The 20,159-nt window shown below is 38.1% G+C and overlaps 1 protein-coding gene across 1 annotated transcript in view; it reads right to left on the minus strand.

The window, feature by feature from the left end:
* Positions 1-9,786: 9,786 nt before the first annotated feature.
* The window catches only part of siah2l (seven in absentia homolog 2 (Drosophila)-like), a 43,366-nt gene continuing 32,993 nt past the window's right edge, over positions 9,787-20,159 (minus strand). The window contains exon 2 of the mRNA XM_059651473.1: positions 9,787-14,682. Coding sequence (XP_059507456.1) covers positions 14,131-14,682 — 552 coding nt within the window. The 3' untranslated portion in view covers positions 9,787-14,130. The remainder of the gene's footprint in view (positions 14,683-20,159) is intronic.

The following is a 20,159-nucleotide window of genomic DNA, read 5'->3' on the forward strand; positions in this document are numbered from 1 at the left end:
TGTGAATTGGTGGGACTACAGAATAACAGGACGTTTTCCAATCTCCTAGGAGCACAAAAGCTGACATTTCGGGACTAGACCCTTCATCAGAAAAGGGGGATGGGGAGAGGATTCTGAAATAAATCGGGAGAGAGGGGGAGGCGGACTGAAGATGGATAGAGGAGAAGATAGGTGGAGAGTGTGGGTGGGGAGGTAGGGAGGGGATAGGTCAGTACAGGGAGGACGGACAGGTCAAGGGGGAGGGATGAGGTTAGTAGGTAGGAAATGTAGGTGTGGCTTGAGGTCAGAGGAGAGTATAGGTGAGAGGAAGAACAGGTTAGGCAGGCAGGGACGAGCTGGTCTGGTTTTGGGATGCAGTGGGGGGAGGAGAGATTTTGAATGTTGTGAAATCCACATTGATATCATTGGGCTGCAGGCTTCCCAAGCAGAATATGAGTTGCTGTTCCTGCAACCGACGGGTGGCATCATTATGGCACTGCAAGAGGCCCAAGATGGACATGTCGTCTGAGGAATGGGAAGGTTCTTCTTTTTAACTTCTTATTAAACATGTAAACTATTGGTTTTTGTGTAACCAATTCGAGATTGATGAAGTTATCATACTACACAAAGAAGAAATGAACAATTGGTATCAACAAGATCTCCTTTGATCCTATGAGTTTATTCCACAATGGAATATTGGAAGATTTCTTATGATTCTTGAGATAAAAATGTTCCTTAATTAGAAATAGTTCCTTATGTACTTGCAAAGCTGTAAATTTATATAACTATCAGAGGTAGAGGAGCAGCCAACAAAATTTTCAATCAATTGTTAACGTGGAAGTAACCTCATCTGTATATCTGTTTCGTTTTATTTTTAAGCTTGAATATTAAAGGTATGGTGTTTTATTTTTTATATGCCATCTGAGACCCAGTCATTATTCCTGGCAAAAATCTAGCTTAGCATTCATATGAATGGCCATCTGCAAAGATATGACAGGCATACAGTATCAAGTCTTGTGTACATTCTCTACAGCATTTGATTGTATGTTCAAACAGATAATTTAAACTTTCATTAATAAGAATGATTTTCAGTACAAGTGAGAAGGGGTAAATCAGCTTTCTTCTTTTTAAACCACCCAGTTGGCGCAACAAGATTTTCAAGTCTTTTTAGCACACAATTGTTTCACACTTCAATTATTATATCTTTTTTTGTCAAAATTAATGATTACAAGATTGCCTTGAATGAAAGAAAGAGGAATGTCACTTACTAATCCCAAGAAAAATAATGAACTGTAATATTAAACACATACCAAGTATAGGTATAAAAGGAAAATTAAAAACATATAGTTGAGGAAGTCCTTTGAGATAGAGACATTATGCTTTAGCCTGAGACCACAATTGTCTTATATCCTCAACAGTAGTGAAGATTATAGATATCCTTAAATTCTGGATAGATGATGTTTCATTAATTTGCACTATCATTAGATGCAGTTTTGAGAGGCTGCGAGAGACACGTAAACAATGAGAGGCAGAGAGAGAAATTAAGACTTTTACTTTTGCTGTTACAAATCTATTATTCTTCTCTCCCAATCTCTGTGCCCAAAAGTTGTTTTCTGAAAACAGTTCCTTTACGTATCCCTGTGACTGCTTCACATTTTCTTTTCTCAGATTGAAAGCTGTTTGCAGATTACCTTTCTAAAGAGCGAAACTTCCAGCAAGTTGCACATCAAACAAATATGAATGACTTCTTCCAATCATATTCATGTTTTAATTTTAATTTAGACTGGGCTTGGTTTATTGATTGTTTCATGAATTAGTTCACCCTGTGGTTAGGCGATCACAATGGTAACTGTAGACAGTATTTCTCTTTCTTTAAAAAAAAGTCCATAAAGAGTTGTAGGAATTAGAAATCAGTTCAAGGAAGTCAAAGTTGATAGTCCATTTTTAATCACTATCATAACAGCACATTTGGAGTACTCAAGTGAGGTGGTGGCCTAGTAGTTATATAACTGGACTGTTAATCCAGAGACCCAGATAATGTTTTTGCACCCACATTCAAATGCCACCACAGCAGATGATGGAATTTGAATTCAGTAAAAATATCTGGAATTAAGAATCTAATGATGGTCATGAATTCATTGTTAATTGTCAGGAAAAAAAAACTATCTGTTTTACCAATGTCCTTTAGGGAAGGAAACTGCCACCCTAACCTGGTCTGGCCTACATGTGACTCCGGAGCCACAGGAATGTGATTGACTCTGAACTGCCCTTTGGGCAATTAGGGATGGGCAATAAATGCTGCCTGGTCAGCAACACCCTCATCTCGTTAATGAATGAAAAAAATCTCAACGTAATGTCATTTACTTGTATTCAAAAAGATTGAAGCTTTGAAGAAAGTTCAGAGAGAAGCAACATGGATGGATAGATAGACTATTTAATGTATTGAACTATGATTTTAGAATATAGAATGTGAAAAGAAATTATGAAGCCTGAAGGATTAGAATAGGAATAGATTCTAGCTAAAATAATTAACCTCTTCACAATAATGGTAATGTTATGGCTGTTGTTGGATGAGTACACTGCCACTCTAGTCTCACTACTCTACAGGTCACAACATAAAAGAAAAACAGTGTTTCCAATTAATAAATTGACCAGTTAAATGTTTTGTCTGTATCAGGTTTTAAAACATAAAAGATCTATCAACCAGGTTTCTAATGTACAAAATTATTGGTTTATTATCTAAATAAAACATATTCCATAAAATACATAACTTGAAAGTACGAACGTTTATCAATCTAAATATCTTCAAGACACACATAAAACACACATGCTTCAGAAAAAGAGCGTGACTACTCACACCAACATCCATTGATGAATTCTAACTCTACGTGTTCATCTCTTCATTAAAATGCATATTTGCATATGCAATATACTGTCAATATTTAAAAATAAGAATTATACTTTTTCATTTACATTTGTTGCACTTCACTGATACTTTTGTCTTTATTTTCAACTTATAAGGCTTTATTCACTGCAATAATGGATGCTCCTGGGTGTCAGCAAATGCAGCCAACACAAAATTTCTCTGCTAAGATTGACTTTTGAAAAAAAAACTTTGGCCAATGGTGTGTATTCTTGACAGTAAAAGAAAAATCTAATGATGTTCCAAAGTCTGTTGTTCTGGCAGATGGGCTAAAGACAGTGATCATACATGATTCTCTCTGAAGTCCTGCAGGCACAGCCTGCTCATGAAATGCAACCTTTCACTCATACTTGAAAAAGAATAAATAACTTTCATCCACAACCGATGTAGAGAATTTCGTTTTCTGAAATGGGAGATATTAGTAGGAAAGCTTATTCCCAGCTTTCGTCCAACTCAGCTTGTTCTATGCAAACTTTTCTTCAACTCAACAGATTAAAAACAAGAAGCTCTCTAAGACAACATTGTTTAAAATAGTCTCAGCAGTGGTTTGTAACAAATCAAGCAGTTATCACTGGTCATGTTATTTAAAGAAAGCCTTATTCAAAAGTTCTCCAATGTCCACTGGCCATTTTTTCTGAAAAAGGAAATCATTTTGGGTATTTCCACAAAATTTGAAATAAACAGATTTTGCACAATCCGTAAAACTTAAATCCTCCATACAACATTAAATATAAAGCATCTTTGTGACTAAATGAATATGTGTTTAAAATGGGATGGTGCCAAACACTCTTTAAAACTCTGGATGGTCACTTGCTACAAGCGAGTAACGGAAGTCAATAATTCCCATAATTTTTTTAAAAGTTAATTTCTAATCAATCTGCTCAGAGATGTTATTACAAACCCCTGGAGCAGGGGGATGAACCCATGCTTCCTGGTCCGGGGTTAGGGATGCTATCACTGCACCACAAGGGCTTCCTCACCCATGTTTTTAACTCATTGTTTTACCTGTGCATCACTTGCTTTGATTGTCAAACATAGAACACATCCTTCACTTGTATATCTGCTGGAGTTGCAACCATTATTTTCCCTATTGCTGCTGGCAATAAAAGCAAACAAATGAGTGGCACATAGTTCCTATTTAATTGACAGCAAACTAAGCAGCTTGGAAAAATAGATCTAATCATCTGTAATTGAATAGACAGATCCTAATTTTCTTTTCTCATTTGCATCATGCATTTTTTCAAGATAATGTACAACAAAACCTTTATTTCATAGAAGTAAAATACTGTGAACACAGAAAATCTCTACTGCTTCACTGTCACTGGGTCAAAATCCTAGAACTCCCTCTCTAATAGCACTGGGCATGCATCCAATTACTGCAGCAAAGTCAAAAACAGCACTTCAGCATCTCCTTCTACTCTATGAATTACCTTTTAGTCAAAAACAAAATCAGCAAGAATGTTGTCCAGGTCTGTTTAAGATGCTGTTTCGGTATGTGAGGATTTGTATTAAATATTGTGAAATCATCAGTGAACAGCCCATTTCTGACCTTACACAGGAGAGAAGTCACTAAGGATGTTCTTTAAAATGGTTGGGCCTAGGACAGTACCCTGGAGAATTCCTGTATAGATGGGACAGACATAATCATAAACATCTTCCTTTGGGCTACGTATGACTCTGTCTAATGGAGAATTACCACCTCGCACATCTCCCCCTTTACATTGACTCCAACTTTGCTATGGCTCTTTGATGCCACAAATGTTGCACCAATGCCAAGAGCAGTCACTCTTACCTCACGTCAGGTGAGTTTCTTTATGCAGACCTAGGTTGTAGTGAGATCAGGAGTGGCTCTCAGAGAAGCTAAACTGTGTGTTAGTGAGCGGATTATTATTATGTAAGTGCCATCTGATAGCATTATTGATGGTGATACATTCCATCACTTTGCTGATCATTGACAGTAGACTGAAGAGACATCAATCGGCCAGATTGGATTTGGTCTGTTTTTTAATCCATGAGCAATATTCCACATTGTCAGGTAATGCCAGCGTTATAATTGTACAACACTTTGACTTGGGGAACAGCTCATTCCAGAGCCAGTTCTTCAGTGCCATTCCTAAAATATTATTAGCATTCATTGCCCTTGGCACATCTATGCCTGTAGCTATTTCTTGATATCACATGGAATGAATCAAATTGCCTGAAGACTGGCTGTAATATGCAGGAAACTCAAGGAGGGGCTGAGACTAATCAGCTTCTCTAATATCTGACTGAAGGTTGTTGCAAATTCTTTAGTCTTGTCCTTTGCACTGATGCGCTGGACCCTCTTATTCCAATTAGTTGTTCAACTGGCCATCATTATACACCAGTCTGTGTGGCCGGGCCATGAGTTTAGCTCTGATCCACTGTTTGTGGCATCACACATCTGTTGCACAAAACTTCCACTATTTGGCTTAGCAGTAGTCACGTTTTGTAGTTTTCCCAGGTTGATGCTACATTTACATAGTGCAACAGGAACAGCAGCAGGCATTTATCTCGTACTATTCAGCGAACCCTGGTTGATCTCCAAATGATCATGGTGGAGCAGGAAAATGTGTCAGGCTTTATAGTTGAATAAAAACCTGCTGTTACTGAGGGCCATGGTACCTCATGGGTTGAATTGCTAGCCCAACTCAAAGTCTATCCAGTTAGCACGTTGCTACTACCACACAAGGCATGTTTTACAATTACCTGTAGTTCAAGCAAGAATATTCTGGAAGCAGCAAAAGATACAAGGCTTCAGCGAAAGAACAATGCAGTAGCATTAGTTTTGGATTGTTGTAGCAAAGTGTTTGCACAGATTCAAAGGTCCAAATGGAACCCTTCTGTTCTATAAAGGTATATAATTCAACAATTCTTCACTGCTCCAAAAACGATGCAGAATCTGAACAAAAAGTTAAGAAAGGCAGAACTTTTTGAACATTATCCCTTTTCATTGAGTCAATGGGAAAGATGATACAATTTACATAAACAGTCTTACACTGTTTACATTTCAGGAAGAAGAGTTTCATTGGGCATTTGCTTTGCAAAGGCATTGGTTATAATTCCATTTTATTTTTCACATTTAAATCATTGATCAAAGAAATTTTAAAACCAATGTTGGCTTACTACACTGAGGCCTGGAATTAGAAGATTCTGGAGATTAGAAGAGTGACTTGATTTAAGTTGATAAGGTCTTGACAAGATGGATGTGAAAAGAGTGATCTCTCGTATGGGTGAGTCAGCACTAGAGGGTACTGTTTTAAAATTAGGAGTTGTCCTTTTAAGACAGAGGTAGGAATTTGTTTTCTGTGTTGTGCAATTTGGCAACTTTTCTGGTGGCAGAATGGTTGAATATTTTTAAGTCAAAGGTACATGGATTGCTGTGAGGCAAGGGAATCAAGTGTTACTGGGGGCAGATGAAAAGATGTGGAGCACAAAACACAAATACATCAGCTATAATGGTACAAGCACTGTGGATGCTGGAAATCAAAAAGAAAAGTACAAATTGCTGGAGAAACTCAGAACTGAACCTTCACCACTTGAGACATTAGCTGATTTCTCTCCACAGATACTGTCCACCTGCTGAGTTTTTCCAATAGATCAGCCATGGTGTTACTGATTGGCTGAACAGGCTTGAGGAGCAAAATGACCTTCTTGTGTTCCAATTTCATTGTTAGCAAATGAGTGCCTGAACCATGCTGGAGTGTTAAACAGGATACTTTAAATATGCATAACTTCTAGGTTGCAGATGCATACTGAATTGCAAGATTGAATAGGTATAGAGATAGTAAGGACTGCCGATGCTGGAATCAGCTAACAGTGTGGAGCTGGAGGAACACACTGAAGGAGGGCCCTGGCCCGAAATGTCAACTTTCCTACTCCTCTGATGCTGTCCGGCCTGCTGTGTTCCTCCAGCTCCACAGTGTTATCATTAAATAGGTACAAGCTCTTTTCTTTATAAAAAGAGGTCAAGGTGTGACACAGGATACAGGTAAGACAATATTTCTACTTAAAAGGAAGTCCCAAATTTCAACAGGGCCACCTATAAATCTAATTGAGAAATCAGAAATAATTTGCTTACTCAGCAAGTGGTCAGAATGTAGAATTTCCAACTACATGGAGTGCTGTAGTTGAAATAAATAAATTTAAGGGGGCTAAATATGAAAGATGAAGGAATTGGTCATGCTGATAGGGTCAGTTAAATAGAGCGAGAGGACATTCATGTGAAGAACAAATGTTGACAGGAGCCATGTACGTTAAACGTGTGTCACAAACTCGGTGATATGTGATATTCTGAAGTGGCAGTATTACAGTTTTCTAGACCAAAATTTAAGTGGAAAACTGTATTCTTACTGAGAATACTATTCTCAGCCCAGTTTAAAAAGAAATCTTAAAGGTTCTGAAAGTGAGTTTGCTCGCTGAGCTGAAAGGTTCGTTTTCAGACATTTTGTCACCATTCTAGGTAACATCATCAGTGAGCCTCCGGTAAAGCTCCGGTGTTATGTCCCGCTTTCTATTTATCTGTTTAGGTTTGCTTGGGTTGGTGATGTCAGCACTTCACCGGAGGCTCACTGATGATGTTACCTAGAATGGTGATGAAACGTCCTGAAAACGAACCTTCCAGCTCAGCGAGTAAACTCACATCCAGAACCTCAACCTGAGCTACAAATCTTCTCAAAACTCGCTAAATCTTAAAATGGTATTTTGTAGTACTGTTTTCATTCAACGAACCAAAAAACTTCCTCAAAGTTAATTCAAAGAGAGGCAAAGTGGTAATTGTAAAATTGCAAATCAATTTGCTGTACAAAGATAGGAAATAATTCATTCCCGAATCAAATATTGTACCACAATGTACATTTATTATTGAATGCTTGGTACCTGAAAATCTAAAGCTGCTATAACAATCAAAGATAATAGCTTATTGGCTTATCAAATAATGCACCAAGCTTAAAATTTCAGTGTGGCACATCAGTAATAAGTTCTTAAGATCAATACAATCAAATCTATCAGGTGAAGGGAATTAATCCAAATTAGTGAAACTTAAAAATGAGTAAAGATTTGAATGTTTAGGTTTGGATTAAATATCAGCATAGAAGCAATTAATGCAAAATTTAAAAATAATTCATTCATGGTTAAAAAGTTAATAAATCATTGATACCTTCAAACAGTTGTGGATTAAATTTCACTTTGTGCATGCTCAACTGGCTTTAAAACTAGGCAGTAATCTGTTAATACTCCCTTTGCAAAGTATGTAATTATCCATCTCATCATTGTCCTTCAAGCTACCTCACAGAACAGTACAACATCAAACTATCTGTTAAATTAAATGTCATACTGTCAGTGGAGAACTGATTAATTTGCCCTCACTATCTTGTCATTAAGCTCAAGAAAATGCTTCAATCATTATGTTAAATACTTTAAAAAGTTACATTTTAGATAAATTTCATAAGTAACTAGTAGATAATCCATGAACAGCAAACTTTGTGTAACTTAGAAGGTAATTAGTTTATGGATTTTACTTGGTAATTTGGTTCCAAAACTTGAACCTAATCAGCACTTTCTTATTGCTGGCTGGTTTTCCAACATGCTTCCTACAAAGTATTGGCAGCAGAGTGAGATCAGCCTCCAGGAAATACCAAACTATTCAATAACTTCCAGGAAGTGAATGGTTGGAGTCCCATGACAGATGCAAGTGAAGCCTTGAGCACAGGAAGACAGGTTCTGGGTGTGAACGATTGGGCAGTAGAAAGGGCTTCATCTTCAGCACCAACAACTCTTGCGTATAAAGCGTGCAGATACTTTTCCCAGGTTGCTTGTAGTTATCCAAGATCTTTTCCATTCTGGGAACCACTGACAATTGGGAGGCAGTTGGCAACCCTTGGTAGCAAATACAAACAGAAAAAGAATAGTTCAGGTATATTTCATCAAAGTCAAAATTTTCCTTGACCGATTCTGCTCGATGTTGAGTGTTTCTGCCTTTGCTGTTTTCATTTCAAGATTTAGACTCTGTTGTACTGATTTTGTTTTGAAAGGGGTCATGCAGTTAGCCTTGCTTCTTGGGTCCCCTGTGCTAGGTAATCTACTGTAGATCCACCTGTTCCAACACGGTGGCTCAGTGGTTAACACTGCTGCCTCACAGCACCAGGGAGTCAGGTTCAATTCCACCCTTGGCTAACTATCTGTATGGAGTTTGCACATTCTCAGTGTCTGCATGCGTTTCCTCTGGGTACTCCAGTTTCCTCCCACAGTTCAAAGACGTGCAGGTTAGGTGGATTAGCCATGCTAAATTGCCTGTATTGGTGTGGTATTGTGTAGATTAGGTGGGTTATTGGGGGCTGGGTCTGGGTGGGAGGCTTGGAAGGTCAGTGTGGGTTTGTTGGGCCAAGGTGATCTGTTTCCACACTGTAGGGATTCTATGATCACAATCTCAGGGAATTTAGGTAGCTGACCAAGTACATAAATGTTTCATAAATATTTTTGAAACCTTAATTCCAACTCATCAGGTATTTTAGCATCACAGTATGTCTTATTCTGCCTTGTCAATAAATATATTTTCGACAGGGACCACCAAACAGCAGCCAGGAGCAGGCCCCTAAGCAAATTAATTCTTCTTCTCAAGCATCAAGGCAAACTGTTGCCCCTGTATCAGAGATTAGAAAAAAGTTAGAAGAATTCAAGTTCTTTTGGCTAATATGGCTTGGTTACTACATGGATAAATTTGCTGACCTGCCTGCAGGCTCTCCCGAACTAACTTGATTCTGTTAAACTGTCAACATACTGAGAAACAGTAAAAATTTTCAAAAGAAAGTAAGGGTTTGTTTTAAAACTATTATTGATTTCAGTGAAGAAATAAAAACACAATATCATTGTAAGTTGTTTTAATTTATTGCAATTTGGATACAGAGCAAGGAGGAAATAGGTTATTTATACTAGTACAGAACAATTTTCCTGATTAAAAAGAGTGGTCACTTCAAAACTAAAGTTTTGCTGCATTTAAACAGCCATTCGTGATAAGAATTAAACAACTTTTTAAACAGAGAACTATTTGTTCTTTCAGTACAACAAAACATACATAGAAAGAAAACACAGCACAGAAACACAAATATATAAAACGAAACAGAAAATCTTGTACAATACAAATGTTAACACCTGCTCAACAGGAAATCCACAGTATCCAAATTTGAATTCAAAAATGCACATTAGCATAATTACCAAAAGTAATTTTTTTTAAAAAACTCATACAGTATAAACTACCATGTTTGACAAAATTCAAAGCAACAGTCACCCTATTGGGTTTTTATTTGATTAAATTTATTGAACGCACTGCTGCAAGAGTATAAAAGATGACTGCATTAAGCACACACTCATTTCTATGCTTTTACTTTGATTAAGTTCAGCTGCAGTTTTCTAAAAATGGCTGAACTATATTGATCACCCATGTGTCTCAATGTTAGTACATCAAAACTGAGCACTGATTTACCAACTGTTTTCATGGATCAAGAGGTAACATTTACTATTAAATATCTAATCAGGTCTGTTTAAGTAAGGAAGATTAATTAAAAAGATACAGATCCATTCATATCTTAGCTGGATTCTTCTCGGTCAGTGCCCAGAAGGGTAGATTCACTTAAACTTTAAAAAGGACATCATTCTTCAAATGAATGTGTATTTCAAGTAGAGTCAAGTTAAATCATACAACTGGTTAGGGGTGTGGAGAGGGGTATATCAGAGGGCGGTCTGTCCGAAACACACTTGTTCTTTTTGTCCTTAAGAAGACCATTTCTTGGGTAGGTTGCTATTAACAGATGACATATCGTTAGATTAAATCATTTGCTATTCAGAATTATGAAGGATGGAAAACTGCATTAATATTTTAATTAAATTTGAAACTGTCCTAAATTTTGAAAATTTATAGGAAGAATAGATTTTTAAAAATTGCCCTAAAAGCAGTTTATTGAAACCTCCGGAGAATACCCATTAAAAATAACCATGCCTGTACAGGTTGTATTCTGCAAAACTGCATACAGAAAACATGCCTCACAAATGAAGAGTGAGAAATTCACATTACGAGGCACCAAGTGGAGAATGAAAAATATAGTATATCTTCAATCAAAAAAATTCTCATATCATTTCATAAAAAACCTCACATTATACTTGAAAAGGGTAAAGAATAAACCAGGCACGGTGCAGAACATCTCTAACAAAATGCATTATTGTTGAGAAACAGAATTTGAAGTTGTGTGAATTATTGCTATTTGCTGTCCTGGACGCATCTGAGGAATAATTGCCTTAAACAGGTCTGATAACAATTCCTGCACCGTCTGCCCTTCGGTGACTGTACCTTCACCATCACCATCACCATCACCACATTACCCTCAGCCCATCCCGTATTCAATTACGCATCCAATCTCTCTCTTCACAAACTCCCACTTCAAACTTGTAAATTAGTGAAGCAATATTCAAAGCAAGACTGGTACATCAGCCAAAAAGGTAATATGCTATAAATTTTGCTGTTTATGGATTGCTGTCAAAAACAGATGCTTAGATCTTTCCTTAAAATGAATACCAAACTTCAAAAGAAGGAATACAAGTTATAAGTAGACATTAATGATCTAACAGGAGCACTTCCAAGAGTTCACAAATTTAGAATTTCTTAACTAAAAATCACATTTTTGAATTTTCTTCTAGTACTGTTATTTTTGGTAGCTGGACTGGCTTCAATGCAGACACTACATCTGTGACTATAACAACAGGGCCTTCATTACTAATAGACCCATGGAAGTTCTTATTGGATATGGGGATCTGTGCAAATAATATCACAAAATGGATGCTGCTTCCTAATATTTCTGTCAAATACTATACATGTATCTGGAGATGGACTCAATAATTATAATCTACGGAAAACAAAGGATATGTGAATCAGGCAGGAAATTTAAGGTCAAAGATTAAGTGTGAACTTATTAAATGAAGATAATTTGCACGACTGTATGGCATATTCATGGAGCTACTTATGGTAGGATTAATATGGTTATTAAAGAAGTGAAGATGCTTCTGGGTATGTTTGTTTATCATTACTTTCTCGAAAAATCTTGAATTGGTCCAGGTATCTGTCAATTACTTCAAAAGCCATATGACATTTCCTAGCACTCACCTGAAAATAATGCTTGAGCCATTTATCATCTATTTACTGCAGGGATGCAAAACCAAGAATGCTGCTAGGTTTTCTACAGAAATATTTTCAATATTCCAAGTTACCACAGAGCAAGAATGATAAAGTCTCAGTTGTTTACATCAATTAAGTGAAACCATGAAATCTGACCAGACCAAAATGCCCTAGATTCTGCTTGCAATTTTACCTTAATTATATTCTGTGTAAGAGGGATTTGCCAGTGAGTTCCCACCTGGAATAAATTTAAAGTATCAGCAAAAAATGAAAAGGGTTAGATTTTCAAATCCAATCTTAAACTGGAGTTGCAAACTGCCTGCTGTCAAAATGTTCTCCAGATAAAGGCATACTCAAAGACTAGTCTAAATTCCTTTATGGGTAGATGGCAAGTTCATCATTGGATCCACTGATCATAATAGAGCAAAGAAACTCTTAGTTTAAAAAAAACTGCTCTGTGGGAATAGGTACCCAACACCTTAAAATGAACAAAAACAGGGATCAATAATTGTACTTAATTCTGAATCAAAGATTTTCTGAAATTTGGGTGACAGGCTATGAATAGCAACAGGTATTTGTGGAAAATGAAGTCCATTATCAATAAAAACTGCATCTATTGTGACTCAAGGCATGTCAAGGAGTTTGATCCACAAGCATTTTAAAAGAAAAGCACAACTATGTGGGAGAGAGGAAGACAGCAAAGAGGAAGATGACAGCTGATAGAATAAACTGAAGTCATGTGCATTCCAGATTGAAATTTTAAGTAGAGATCACCCCAGTGGATGCAGCATAGTATGAAAAGCTGTCTTTAATCCCCTATGGTAGGTGGGGTGAAGGGATAGCACTGGAAAGACAATTTCTTTTACCACCACTCAATTATTTTTGTGAAAATAAGCAAACACTTAGCATAACTGAATAAAACAAATAAATCATATGCTGAGAATGTTATAATATCCTTGGTTCTTTAGTGTTCTGCTAGCATGTTGGTTAAATTCTAATCTAACTTCAACATTTCTTTTAAACAACGTTTATTCAATATCATTTAGAAGTCAGCAAGCTCATTATAGCTAACAGTTGTAATTCATTAATAAATACTGGCTGGCTCTACACAATTATTCTAGCATTTCATTTTTAAAAGAAATTAATGTTACTATTCAATCAGTGAACCTGGCTGTGCAGTTCAGTACAAAGCTAGCCAATGTACCCATGTATACTTTATGGAGTAAAGCAACTTCTCTCATTCAGGAGACAAATAACAAACAGATTACTCAAAATGTGAGCCTGCAGTCAGCATTTAAACATGTGATTAGACAATTTAATAACAAAGAATCTGAATAGAACTTAATCCAATACAAGTAGCTGCATACAGATATAATAGGATTATAACTGGACAATGCTGATATTAGATTTATCAATGACTGCTATAATATTACGAAACTCCCATTTCTACTCTGCAAATTTGTTCCCAAATTTTTACCTAAAAGAAAATTACAACAAAACCCATCTGCCATGGCAACAAATAAAAATAATTTCACGCCATGGTCCTTCACCGTTACGGATCTTCGTAAGTAACTATTCAGAAATTGTTCTCCTGAAGCATATTTAAGATAGGCACAAGCATCTACTGGCTTTGCATTTTTAAGTACTGTTGTGGCGCATAACGTAGTTCTATATACTGGACCCGTACACAAATAGATCTTGAATAATTTGCCTTGAATAATTTGCCTCAAATAATTTGAACTTACATTTCACAAAGCAGGAAAACATGATTCTTTACAAAAAGGATTGAATCACTTTTCCTTTATAAAACAGCTGCAACAACTTGGATGTGTTTTGGTGTTTTTGTTTCCATCTTCTTTTAGTCAGGCTTGGAACCACGTGCTGAGCATGCCTTCATTACATTCCAACACATGCACGCAAGGAGCAGTCAAATGGGCTAGCACCTATTACACAAGCAAGGTGCTGAAAAGTATATAGAACTGCATTCTTTTGCCTACTGCAAACATTCAATTGTTACATGTATACTGCTGTATTACAACATTGCAATTCAGCACATTGAGATCGTAACATTAATACCCAGGTTCCCATGATCTGCAAAAAGATGAGCTATGGAGGTATCAAAGACTAAGCAATCACTATTCATGATTGCTGCTGCAACTCCGTCGTGGATGGACCTTGGAGTGGCCTCCCATGTGAGGCGTCTGCGGTTTCCATTCAGTTCCAACCTGTAGGCGAAGTTTTCGGCTTGCTTACGCGTGCCTATTAGAAGAACAATGGCAAAGAACTGTTGATGGCCTTCATACTTCTCTTGTTTCTCAAGCACCAGCATGAAGTGGTGACCAAAGCAGGATTGCATCATAACCCAATCTACAGCACCAGGAAGGTTGATATCAGTTGCCAGAAATACTATGTCCTCCCCTTGCAGAGTTGTAATGCTTTTGTGCGTATGCATGAGATGAGGCATGACGGCTTCCAATGATCCTTGCCACTTGCAAGATGCTCCTGGGCAAGGGCACATGTACGGTCGAAACTCACAAACCTCTTCATGTTCTGGCTTTTCCGTGTGGTGCAGCGACAAGAGACAACCAGCTGTAGCATACTGTATTTGGGCAAGGGGGACAGGAGAGAGACGGTGCAAAAGAGGGAAGAAAGGAGAAAAGAAGCAAAATCTCAATTAGTGTAACAAATACAAATTAAAGATGCACTACAGAAGAACAAAGTACACAATCTTCATATAAATGATAACACACGGATCGAAGTCTTGAATGAAATGTATGAATTAAAAAAATCTTCGTAAAGTCCAGGATTCAAACTTTTTAATTCAATTTCTGCTATACGGTTAATTCAGAGAGATGCTACCAAGTAGCCAATCTATGCGATCAGGTATGGACACTTTCTAAATTCAAGTACGTTGGTAACAAAAAGCTGAAGGCATTCAAGCTTCTTGTTGCATTCTGAAATTCCATTCATCAACATGAATCCTATATGTGCAAGGGCTTAATTTTATGCCAATTCTTAGTTGTGCAAGGCCAACAATACGCAGCGAAACTCAAAAAAGCAGCCTTCAAATTTTTAACCTGTCGAAAGTGACCATGAAAAAGAAGGGAAGAGAGGCTAATAACCTCTTAAATTTATTAAATTCCAACAAAATGGAAAAGTGAAATTTGCAGTCAGTAATCTAATAGCTACATATGGTAAACCTTTATGGTTCATTATTCAACATTTACATACAAATGAAAATCAAGAGCAACAGAAATGGGGACTTAAAAATGAAATAACTGTTCAAAGTTACAACATCCAAATTGCCAACATAAGCTAAAATCCAAGCAGAGAATTGAAAGCTTAATCAGTCTGACAAACAGGTCTCAAAAAGAGATACAAAGGGCCAGATTTCCCAAGAAGTGACAATTACATGCAGATTGTCACTGTGCTTCTTATTATTCATATAATGAAAGATCTCTATTTCTGACAGAAGATTCCAATCAGAATTCCCTCAAAATGCAGACTTTATTTTCATTCTGACAGACCACTAGTAGTGCAGAATAGTTGAGGGAAGGTAATCCACGTCCTCTTTTTTCTTACAGCAGTCATTTTGCCTTTTACTGTTATATAGTTCCAGCATCACTGACACCTGTGTTGACAGCTCTTATGAAAAGATAAACATAAAGTAAGTGTGAAGTCAGGGTGCCAGTCGGTCAGTTGCCAAATATTTAAGGGTAGGGTGCCAGGGAAGGTGGCTGCTGGGCAGTAAGCGATCAATTCTTCAGGGTAGATACTGGTGTACGGCAGTTAGAGGTGGCCAATGCATGGAGTTGTGGGGGAGCAGTTTAGGGATTTCAGATCAGGTTCTGGGAGACACAAGAGGTCTGAGGGAGCTGTGGTTGGAGCAGTGTGATAAGCTGAGGGCAGGAGATTTGGTTTAACAGTCATTCAGGATTTACATTAGCTATTTAATACTCTAACTTTTACTGAGTAATTGCTTAACTACAGCAGAACCCCAAGTTGTCCAATTTAAATTGAGACTCAGTAGGTTTCAGGCGTAGGGGAAAATGCCCAATTAAAAATTTCAATTTCCCTAGCAATTCCCTCAGTTTCTGCTACGCTGGAGATTCTGCAGGGTCCCCATCTGTACTCCCATCTACCATGCAAAAACAATTGTCCAGCTGCCAGAAATTCCTGGTCTAAAAGGGCAAACACTGGGGTACAGGGCATAGGAAAGCCTCAAGATTCACAGGACCCCTACAGTGCAGAAAGAGGCCATTTGGGCCATCTAGTCTGCACCGGCCTGCTGAAGAGCATCCCAACCTAATCCCCCGTTTACCATGGCTAATCCTAGGTTGCACATCGCTAGACACTACAGGGCTACTTTTAGCATGGCCAATCCACTGAACCTGCACACCTTGAGTTGTGGGAGGGAACTGGAACACCCTGCAAAAACTCATGCCAAGGGGAAAACTTGCGAACTCCACTCAGTCACCCAAGGCTGGAAGTGACCCTGGGGCCCAGGCACTGTGAAGAAGCAGTGCTAACCAGTGAGGCACAGTGATGCCAACACATAGGAACTCTCAAATAACAGGAATGAACCTACAGTCAGATTCTATGCTTGACGAAAGGCTGAAGAAATCTGGGCTTAGATCATCCAAAGGCCAACCTTAGAGATAGGGAGAGCAATTTTAAAAACAGACTAGATCAAAGCTCTGGCCTTGCCAGTTGTGAATCACTGGTGGTTTGACGGGCAGTGTCTAGTACTCCAGGGGAAAAAGACAATGCTAAAGCAAATGCCTGGCAACACCACCACTTGCAAACTCTGCTACAAGCATCATGTCTTCCAGAATTGGAATCACATTGACTTTGCAACAGCGAAGGAATGACAAAAGTGTGCAGCTCCGCCTAATGCGTACCTACTCCATACAGACTGCAGCGACTCAAGTAGGTGGCTTACGACAACGTTCAAGGGCATATTAAAGTTGGACAAATTTAGTGGCCTCACATCCGAAGAACAAATTTTAAAAACATATTTCAACATATATTAACATCTGTAACATGGCAGGTTGTTTGTTCCAAGCACAATGTAGTCCCAACATACATAGGGACACAACAAAAGTTAATTGTCTTGAATATATGATAAACTCTCGCAGTTCCTAATCAACAAGTCCACACTGACCATCAGAGCATCCCCACTAGACCCCCATCCTCCATAACACACATAATCTACTCATCCCTGAACATTTTGGGCAATTTAGCATGGCTGATCCACCACGCCTGCACATCTTTGGACTGCGGGAGGAAATCGGAGCACCCAGAAGAAAACCTCAGACATAGGGAGAATGTGCAAACTCCACACAGAGAGTCGCCAGAGGGTGGAATCGAACCTGGGTCCCTGGTGCTGTGAGGCAGCAGTACTAACCACTGAGCCACTGTGCTGCCCCTGTTATCTATTCTCTGAAACTGCTCAGATAGACTAGGAATCCATCTAAATCTTGTCCAAAACTTGCATTCGTATGGCACCTTTCACAATGCATGGTCACTACGCAAAATCATAGAACCCCTGCGGTGTGGAAACGGGCCCATCGGCCCACAAGTCCACAGCAAACCTCAAAGCATCCCACCCAGGCCCATCCCCCAAAACCCACCTCATCGACGCCTCCCTGAACACTACAGACAATTTAGCATGGCCAATCCACCTAACCTGCACATCTTTGGACTGTGGGAGGAAACCGGAGCACCTGGAGAAAACCCATGCAGACATGGGGAGAATGCGCAAATTCCACAGACAGTCACCCAAGGCTGGAATTTAACCCGGGTCCCTTGTGCAGTGAGGCAGCAGCGCTAACCACCGTGTGACCGTGGCGCCTGTAGGAAACGTGGAAATCAAATTGTAGTGTTTTATTGTTATTGGTTCAGAGATAGATAAATATTGGTCAGTACATACTGGAAGAGGGATGGGCAAACATCCTTAGTCTTCTTCTAAGTAGTGTCAGCTTAATCTGGTGGAGAAGGAAAGAACTGTGATTGGCCAATTCACTATGATTAATTTATTTGAGCCAAAAATGTGACATTTGATTTGTTTTCAGTACCAAACAGAGCTTGTGCAATATTTAGCTATATTGTTAGGTTTATAAAACATATCTGCTTGTACGCTTTATATGGTAATGTTTGGAGATTGGGCTCATTATATGCAAATTAACATTCACCTTAAACATGATACCACGCATGTGGGAGGGCAAATGCTCACATTCTCTTCATGATGGCAATTTATTTCAACTAAATATGTTAGTGAAGATCAAGGTCAGAATTCTAAGTTGTGTAAGGCCTGATCTAGACAAAATATCAAAAGGCTCTTTTACAAGCAAATAGCAGACTTCTCTGCTGGCTACCACAGAATCATAGAATCCCTACAGTGTGGATGCAGGCCGTTCGGTCCATCAAGTCCACACCAACCCTCAAAGAGCAGTCCATCCAGACACACTCCTTACCTTATTCCTGCATTTCCTACCCTAGACACTATTGGCAATTTAACATAGCCGATCCACCTAACCTGCACATCTTTGGATTGTCGGAGGAAACCCACACAGACAAAGAACATGCAAACTCCACATATTTCACAGTGAACAGTGCATTCCCTCTAGGAAGGCTGGACTTGATTCAGTTCAAAAATCAGCATCTACAAGAATAAAAAATTGTTCAAGAGAAACAATGTAAGTGGAAGCATCATGAAGTACATCCTCTGATCTGGCTAAAAATCTGATTTGAGAGGTACTTGCTAGAAGAGAAAATATTTTAATAAATTAGTATGCACAAAATTACCTACTATTATTCAATAGTGTGTTCCTCTTACCAGGACTTTATATTGTCTCTAAACTACCATTCAATTCTAGATTAACAAGGCTGTGAAACTGCAAGTTAAGTGCACACGTGAAATTCACAATTCCAGGCATCATCCTCTATCTGTCCCATGAAGCAATTTAATACACTGAATTATAATCTTACAAACAGCTTTACTGAATGTCATTCTTTATCCTTGGTACTCCACATAAGTACGACACTGTCTAAGTTTGGAAATGGAAAGCCTCTGCTTGGATACTGCAATGTCAGTCATCATGGCCATACGCCAAAAGTTGTTGACCTATGCTGCCGCCATACCTAGACATCAGCTATGAGTTCTACTTCATGTGTTTGCCTTACATGAGGCATCAACTGGAATACATTTTGACTCGTGCTCGGAATTTACAGCACACCTTCAGCCCTGTAATGTGACAACTGTGCACTTAACTAGGTACTTGGCAAACCACTGTTTTCAGCAATGATCCTATGCATAGTTAAACGTAGAAAAAGGGACAAAGTAACAATTTCTAATATAATACTTGTAGAAACTTGAGACATTTCTGACTTAGAGGGATTGTTAAAACAATATATGCAAATAAAGCAGGATAACTAAGTTGAAACCAGAGTTTTAAGACCACGCTTCAAAAATATACTATGAATGCAAATTGAAGCCATTCATCACTTTTTTATAATTATTTGAATCAAAACTTTTATGTTAATGTACCATTTCAAGTAATCTATTTGGAGGCTATCCTTGTAATTTTTCAAAACAAGAAATTCCAGAGGCCTGAGAGGATTCAGCTGATGGATGTATCACTTACAAAAATTAAGGATCCAAACGTAACCAAAAAGGGTTCAACTACAAGTTGGGATATTTCTCAGATTAGTTTTGTGCATTATGTTATCTTTCAGACATTCACTGGCGGACACGAACATCTCAAGACCCTTGAGAATGCTGAAAATGCAGAAACCGAGGCAAGATGCCTTAAGAGTAATCTAATCTATTCTTGTGCAGAATGCAAGCTTTGTGATAGTATGCTTGGTGACATCAAAAAGGTCAACTTGAGGTGCAAGAAATGTTCATTGTAACAAGCCCAAAACACTGCTACAGCTCATTTATTTTCAAGCATGTAGTACAATATTAGATCACGTGTACCTTCACCCACATGCAAGTTTCAGTTAACATGGCAGTTACGTTTACTTCAACAAATTTTTACAGTAAGTGTTGATAAGAACAAATTGTTTTAATTA

This window comes from Stegostoma tigrinum, chromosome 15 (assembly GCF_030684315.1).
Source record: "Stegostoma tigrinum isolate sSteTig4 chromosome 15, sSteTig4.hap1, whole genome shotgun sequence".
In the NCBI taxonomy this organism is placed as follows: Eukaryota; Metazoa; Chordata; class Chondrichthyes; order Orectolobiformes; family Stegostomatidae; genus Stegostoma; species Stegostoma tigrinum.